General features: G+C 34.3%; 1 protein-coding gene across 1 annotated transcript in view; it reads right to left on the bottom strand.

Annotated features, from left to right (window-relative positions):
• Positions 1 to 8,395, bottom strand: part of ZBBX (zinc finger B-box domain containing) — a 141,367-nt gene that overhangs the window by 105,729 nt on the left and 27,243 nt on the right. The window contains exon 9 of the mRNA XM_023213527.1: positions 2,137 to 2,232. Within this exon, the coding sequence (XP_023069295.1) occupies positions 2,137 to 2,232 (96 nt within the window). The remainder of the gene's footprint in view (positions 1 to 2,136; positions 2,233 to 8,395) is intronic.

The raw sequence follows: 8,395 nt of genomic DNA, 5'->3' as shown, positions 1-8,395 counted from the left end.
GAAAGAAAGAAAGAAAGAAAGAAAGAAAGAAAGAAAGAAAGAAAGAAGAAAGAAAAGAAAGAAAAGAAAAAGAAAGAAAGAGGAAGAAAGAAAGAAAAGAAAAGAAAAGAAAGAAAGGGTGATGTAATGTGAAATGATAGAAACATTCATTATGTTGAATTTGGAGATTATTTCAAAATGTGTATATATATATATATATACACACATATGTCAAAATATCAAATTATGCACCTTAACTGTACACATTTTTTCTTGTCAATTACGGCTCAATAAAGATGGAAAGGGAGCAGAAGGAGTATGTAGATTGCCATAAATGTTTTGTGCAAAAGAACTATGTAAACTGAAAGAATTTGTACAAAAAAAGTAAACATTATATATACATTGTATATATTATATATAGATACATTATACATACACTGTATGTATTATATATACATTATATATACATGTGTGTGTATATATATAATGAAGTGTATATTTGGTAGATACTTTCTCACTAATTTAATCCAATCTACCTTTGGAATTTGATAAATTTCCAACCTGCAATGATCACTTTCTTCTGTTAAGATACAGGATACATACACTTTAAAAACATTAGCATAAAACAAAATAATGCTCAATGTTTAGAAAGCATATTGTATGTCATGTTGCTTTTAGTAATTATGATTTTACTTGTGTCATATCTGCATCTGGATCACAATAAGCCATATCATGGCAAAGTCTATCCTTTGAAATTACGTGGGAGGGAGAGGAGAGGACAGGGAGGGAGAGAGAGCAAGAAGAAGAAAATCCAACTTGGATAAATCTTGAAGCTCAGATACTGAAGGAAAGGAGCCATGTCTCATTCTTCTTTATATCTCTTATATCAGCTAGCATAGGGCTTAAAGTCACTGAGTGATAACTCAGAAAATGTGCTGAATAAACCATTGAATGAAAAATTCCTAATATGAACTCTCTGTGGTAATGATAGTACAGTATTTATCTTCAAAGTAGAATGCCTTTAGTTAAATTTGATATTATTCATATATTAACAATTAGACTCACTTCTATATCAATTAATTTTCATTTCTTGTGACTATCTGATTGTAATACCATGAGAGAGGCAAGTATCAGGTTGGCTTTTGTTTTGTTTTTTTTTCCCCTTCATCCTTTCTGCCCAGAAGCTCTAAACATTGAGTGGTCACTCAAAAGTCACTGACTTTGGTGAATATTAGTTAGGTATGTTTTATGTTCTGTGGTTATCATTATTTGGGTCATCAGCACCCTTGATGGCTACTGATATTTATCAGTATGTTGAGAGAAACTTAAAGATTGAAATTCACCAGTAATCTTTCTAAACACAGATCTGATTATCTCCATTCCTTTCCTACAGATAATATTAAAACCCTTAATTAATTAAGAGTAGGATCCTACCATTATTCATCTCTGTAAAGTCACTGCCTAGCACACACCCTGACTTCTAGAAAGTACTCAATAAATATTTGTTGAATAAATTACTATAAAATGAATAAAATCTATGACAAGGCAATGCATCATTAACTGTAACTAGTGTAATGTCATGTCTATATCTAACCCTATTTGTAGTTTAAGTATTAGAATCTTAAAGCCACTTGACAGAGTTTGAGTTTAGGCATTTCCAAAATCAATGATCATATAAGGATAAACAAAAGGTCCTTATATGTACAGAAGAAAAAATAGAAACTTGAGAGATAAGTTTTCCTAAATAATAATGGGCAAGGTAAATAAGAACTAATTTTTAAATAAACTTGAAAACATAAGAGATTTATATCTAAAAACCATACAAATAATACTTAAAATAACCTATGCATTCATTTAAAAACACGATAAAAATATTGTCTAATTTTTAAGTGTCAAGTTCACAGTCAGAATACATAATCTGAAGACTCTAAGCTGTTTCTGCAACTACATTAAAACAGTTTAAATGGTAAAATAGAGTCTAGATTAGTGTTCAATAAAACAATTTTAAGATATACCTCAGGATTGTCTGTATATAATAGAATTTTAGAAACTAGCGTAAATCATCCTGAGTTCTACATAACTAAACACATTTTAAACGTCTTTATGTGGAAACATTTTATAAACACACTACATATAAATCATTTTAGAAAGCCATACCTGCAAAAGAGTTGTTCTGTGGAGCTTTAGTGCCCCTTTCTGGTGAATTTTAGCAAAGCATCCTGAACAATAATCTTCTCCACATTCAAGGCATACCTAAAAAGATATTTTTTTTAAAAATTACATAATCTTATAAAAGAGTATGATTTTTAGAAAGTGTTTGCATAAAGATGCCATGTTTTAAATATTTATTTCTCTAATTAAATACCTATATCATCAGAATTGAGAATATGATTTTTTAGAAAGTGTTTGCATAAAGATGCCATGTTTTAAATATTTATTTCTCTAATTAAATACCTATATCATCAGAATTGAGAAGCCTGTCCCAGGCTTAGGACTAGTTAAGTGACTAGTTGTCCCAGTTAAGACTTAACTCTTTGAAGAAAACTAATTTGAAAACACTAATTATTCTTATAACAAAATAAATGTAGTAGTTTTAATGTAGGTTTTAGATGTATATTTTAGATGCATGGATGTATGCATAGTTTCTGAATAAATTATAAAACAACCAGTTGCCTCAGGTCAAACTTCTTGACATGGTAAAAACTAAACAGTATTATCTCTGGGTGAATAATCCTTCATTTTTATGAGTTATTTTATCTTTCTGTACGGATTTACATGACATAATTACTTTCAAATGATACGCATACTCTTTGCCCTCCAAAATCCCTATACACTTCCCTGGAAGGTACTCCTTTACTGGTGGTTCTCAAAATATGGCTTTAAAACTTTTCTTACAAGCATCTCCAAAGGAAAAAAAAAATACTGAAAAATACTGTATAAGAAAAAAATACTGGATGGAACTACGTTACCATGTCTGTGATGTTAATAACTGATAAAATGATTATGGGCAAGTTTATATTTAACTTCCAAATTATGATGTTTAAAAATGTAATTTAAAAATTGTTGGACAAGTTAAATAATGTAAAATACTTTGTACCTATGATGGTGCCAAGTAAAACTGAAAGAGAAAAGGAAATGGAAATTGGATGCCAGGTTCAAGATGGTTGATTAAATGTACCTGGGGTGTGTCTTTCTGTAGACAGGAGCCAAAGTATCAAGTAGATATTCACATTTCAAATAGACTGCCTGCGAGAGAACACTGGAATTCAGCAGAGAGATGATGGGAGACACCAAGGGTGAAGAAAAGAGAAACAGGGCTTCCTGCTTGGGGTCACTGGGATCTGGACCCAGGGAAGGAGTAAGTGAAGGGTTTCCAATGCTTTCCCATTCCTGCTATGGACCTATGCAATCCTAAGTATGGAGAGATCTGGGAGCCCCATAGGCCTCCACACTAGCGTAGGGAGGTGTCTGGATATCACACAGAGGAATGGCTAGAACTCACGTGACATCCCATAGGCTTCCAAGTGCTGAGCAGCTGCACTAAGGTGCCATTCTTGGAGCCCATACCCCAAGGGTCTGAGTCCTGCCCAGAGACCACTGGTGCCATTCCTGTCTGCAGGGCCGGGGAGCAAGAGTGGAGGCTGGGTGTTCTCATGCTCTGCCACTACTAATGCATGACCTGGTGCATTCAGATCAAGCACCCCATGCCTGTCAGTTGCTCCAAAACTGTCTGCTGGCCTTTCCATTAGAGAATGTTCTGCCGTTCCTGGTGGCTGGCCCACAACACAGCCATCGCTGACACACCAGTGTTCAGCTGGGGACCCGGGATCAGTCCAGCCCCTTTATCACAGCCAGCTAATGGGTGGCGGGCTATATAGCATCAAATGCCTACATCAAAAAGATAGAAAGATCTCAAGTCAACAACCTAACATTACACCCCAAGGAACAACAACAATAACAACAACAACAACAACAACAAATAAAAAATAAAAAATAAAAAAATTAAAAAAAAGAGCAAACCAAACCTAAAGCTAGCAGAAAAAGAGAAATAACAAAGCTCAGAGAAGAAATAAATAAAATTGAGCCAAAAAATTTAAAAAATCAACAAAAGAAAAAATTGGGTCTTTGAAAAAATTAATGAAATTGGTGGACCACTAGCTAGATTAAGAAAAATGAGAAAGGATTCAAATACGCACAATGAGACATGATAAAGGTGGCATTACAACTGATACCATAGAAATACAAAAGATCATCAGAGACGACTATGAACATCTCCACACATGAACTAGAAAACATATAGAAAATGGATAAATTCCTGGAAACGCATAGCCTCTCAAGACTGAAACAGGAAAAAACAGAAATTCTGAACAGACCAATATGAGTAGTGAAGTTGTATCAGTCATAAAACTTTTCCCAAGAACAACAACAACAAAAAAAGCCAAGATCAGACAGATTCACAGCAAATTCTACCAGCCATAAAAAGAAAAATTGATACTAATATACTGAAACTATTTCAAAAAAATCAAAGAGGAAATACTACCTACTCATTCTAAGAAGCCAGTGTAACCCTGATACCAAAGCTAGGCAAGGACACAATAAAGTTTAGAGGTCAATACCATTAATAAACATAGATACAAAAGTTCTCAAAACAAATACTAGCAAATTGAATCCAACAACACATCAGAAAGATACTACTCCATAATCAAGTGGGTCTTAGCCAGGGGATGGGGGATGTCTCAACATATGCAAACCAATAAATGTGATTCACCACATAAACAGAATTAAAACCAAAACTACATGATATCTCAGTAGATGCAGAAAAAGTATCTGATAACATTCAGCATCACTCCATGATAAAAACCCTCAAAGAACTAGGCACAGAAGAAACATTCACAAAATAATAAAGGTCATAAGACAACAAACCCCAGCCAACATCTTACTGAACTGGGAAATGTCTCAAACATTCCCCCTAACAACTACAAAAAGACAAGGATGCCTACTTTTACCACTTCTATTCAACATAGTACTGGAATTCCTAGCCAGAACAATCAGGCAAAAGAAAGAAATAAAAGGCATCCAGGCTGGGCGCGGTGGCTCAGGCCTGTAATTCTAGCACTTTGGGAGGCTGAGGCGCGTGAATCACGAGGTCAGCAGATCCAGACCATCCTGGCTAACATGGTGAAACTCCCATCTCTACTAAAAAAAAAAAAAAAAAAAAAAAACAATTAGCCAGGCGTGTTGGCGGACTACTGTAGTTCCAGCTACTCAGGACGCTGAGGCAGGAGAATGGCGTGAACCCAGGAGGCGGAGCTTGCAGTGAGCCGAGATCATGCCACTGCACTCCAGCCTGGGCAACAGAGCGAGACTCTGATTTAAAAAAAAAAAAAAAAAAAAAAAAAAAAAGCATCTCAATTGGAAAAAAAAAAAAGGAAGTCAAATTACTTCTGTTTGCTAATGATGTTATCTTATGACTAGAAAACCCTAACAGCTTCTCTGAAGACTCGTCAATTGATTGGATAAAGAAAATGTAAGATACATACCATGGAATACTACTCCACTATGAAAAAGAATGATTTTATGTCTTTTGCAGTAACATGAAAGGAACGAGATGGAGGCCACTATCCTAAGTGAAATCACTTATAAACAGGAAGTCAAATACTGCATGATCTTACTTGTAAGTGGGAGAGCTAAACAACAGGTGTTAACTAAACACATGGACATACAGAGTAGAAAAATAGACATCGGAGACTCCGTATATTGCAACGGTGGGAGAGGGGTAAGGACTGAAAAATTACATAGTGGCTACAATGTTCCCATTCAGATGGTGGGTACTAAAAGCCCAGACTTCATCACTATGCAATACCTCCAGGTAACAAAACTTCACTTGTACCAACTAAATCTATAAAAATAAAAATAATAAATTTTAACAAAGCAGTGATATGATACGTTGTATCTCATTTAATCCTCACAACAACTCTATAAATTTACAATCATCATTGTATCTCCATAATGAAGAAGAAATAACAAAGGAATATAATGATGAAGAATTTGTCCAGAGTCATAAAAGCTAATAGTGGGGACAGGAATTCAATCCTACCATGTGGCTCAAAGCTTAAGCCCTTAACCGCAACACACATTACTAGTCATTAAATTAATCATTTACAATAAACTAAAATAGTAATCAGTTACAGATACTCTTCAACTTACAATATGGCTACTGCCGAATAAACCCATCATAAATTGAAAACATTATAAGTTGAAAACGTATTTAGTACAACTAACCTACTAAGCATCATAGCTTAGCCTGGCTAACCTTAAATGTGCTCAAAACACTTACATTAGCTTACGTTTGGGCAAAATCATCTAACACAAACCTATTTTATAATAAATTGTTGAATATCTTGTGTTTTTTTTTAACCTTCATGATCACATGGCTGACTAGGAACTTCCTAGCATAGTATTTTATCACATATCACTAGCCTGGGAAAATACCAGAATTTAAACTTTGAAGTATGGTTTCTACTGAATACATACTGTTTTTACACATCATAAAGTCAAAAAATTGTAAGTCAAAAATGGTAAGTCAGGGACCATTTGTATTGAAAAACCTTGAAAAAATCCACAATAAAATAAAATTCATTATTTAAAATGAATGCATGGTCTGGTATGTATCAAAATCCAAATGTGTATTTTTCAGGTGTGATTAGCTAAAACAGGATGGACTTTTTACTTAATCTGAAGAAAAACAAACACTATCCCTAGCATAGAAACTAGTCCCCTCTTTCCATTCTTGTTTCATGAGCTTCATTCTTCTGGAGAAATGATAAAAACATTATCCTAAATCCATATTTTAAATGTAAAATAAACTTTAAAATGATAATTTTATATAAATACATGGTTATATCATTATATTAATATGTATTTCAAAATATACACTGCATAATGTTTATTTAATATAACTTGCTAATTTTAAGTGAATTTCCCCTAAACATTTGGCACTGTTTTTACACTATAATGCAGAAAACTGAAAATGAGTTTTAGCATATAATTCTAAGCCAAGTATCTGTTAACAACATACTTTTAGTAAAAGTAGCCAAACAAATATTTGTAGACTGGAAGATCAATGCTGGACTTGCAGAGTAAGCTTATGTATTTTGTTATACAAGGATATTTGGATTAAAATTGAGTTAAAATGACCTCCAATTGGAAAATCTTTTTAGGCAGTTTGGACAACTGGCAGAAACATGCTAAAAATGTAAATAAGGACTACTTTCCACCACAGATGCTTCCTCAATGATGGAATATCCAACTGCAGTTTTAACAAATATCTTGTTGGCCGGGCGCGGTGGCTCAAGCCTGTAATCCCAGCACTTTGGGAGGCCGAGACGGGCGGATCACGAGGTCAGGAGATCGAGACCATCCTGGCTAACACGGTGAAACCCCGTCTCTACTAAAAAATACAAAAAACTAGCCGGGCGAGGTGGCGGCGCCTGTAGTCCCAGCTACCTGGGAGGCTGAGGCAGGAGAATGGCGTGAACCTGGGAGGCGGAGCTTGCAGTGAGCTGAGATCCGGCCACAGCACTCCAGCCTGGGTGACAGAGCGAGACTCGGTCTCAAAAAAAAAAAAAAAAAAATATCTTGTTAATCTGATGATCAGTTATGCTAAGCGTCAGAATCCATTTGAGTTTAATTAAGTTATTCACATTTGCCAAATTAATATACAAGAAAATTGGAACTTTTGGGCTTCGTCTTTGCCATCAATATATGTAAATGGATAGGTCATTAAAAATTTTGCCAAAAACAAAAGTACACTGTTTATTATCTTCCATCTATGTGCTGGACACAATGCTAAATATTTTACACGTATTAACTCATTACATGTAATAACTTTGAGGTACAGAGAACTATTATCCCTAGTAAGCTATTTCACAAATGAGGAAACAGAGACAAAGAGGGATTAAGTAATTTGCTGAAGATCACATAGCTAATAACAGGTAAAGTTGAGTTTCAAACTCCCAAAACACAAGCCCTTAACTCCTATCTCCCATACACAATTTTCCCTGGTGAAGGCCAGGGAAATACACACACACACACACACACACACACACACACACATATATCTCCTTTATATATATCCACATACACACGTATGTGGCCTTCAAATATATATATTCACTCTAATTATCCAGTCAGCATAACCATATGCAATGACAGATGCTAAGCACAAAAGATAACATCAGAGTTTAACAGTACCATGGTCTATTTCATTAAATCTGCCTAACTTGAATTTTTAACTTGAATAATAGCTTATTATTATGTGTTGACAACTAATATGGGATATTATTTTTATTCAAATAAAATAACATTATTTCTTAAAATCTTTTAAAAGACTGTTTAAATTCTTTATTCTAAATTC

Source organism: Piliocolobus tephrosceles, chromosome 2, assembly GCF_002776525.5.
Source record: "Piliocolobus tephrosceles isolate RC106 chromosome 2, ASM277652v3, whole genome shotgun sequence".
NCBI lineage: Eukaryota > Metazoa > Chordata > Mammalia > Primates > Cercopithecidae > Piliocolobus > Piliocolobus tephrosceles.
This window is presented reverse-complemented; position numbering and strand designations above follow the sequence as displayed.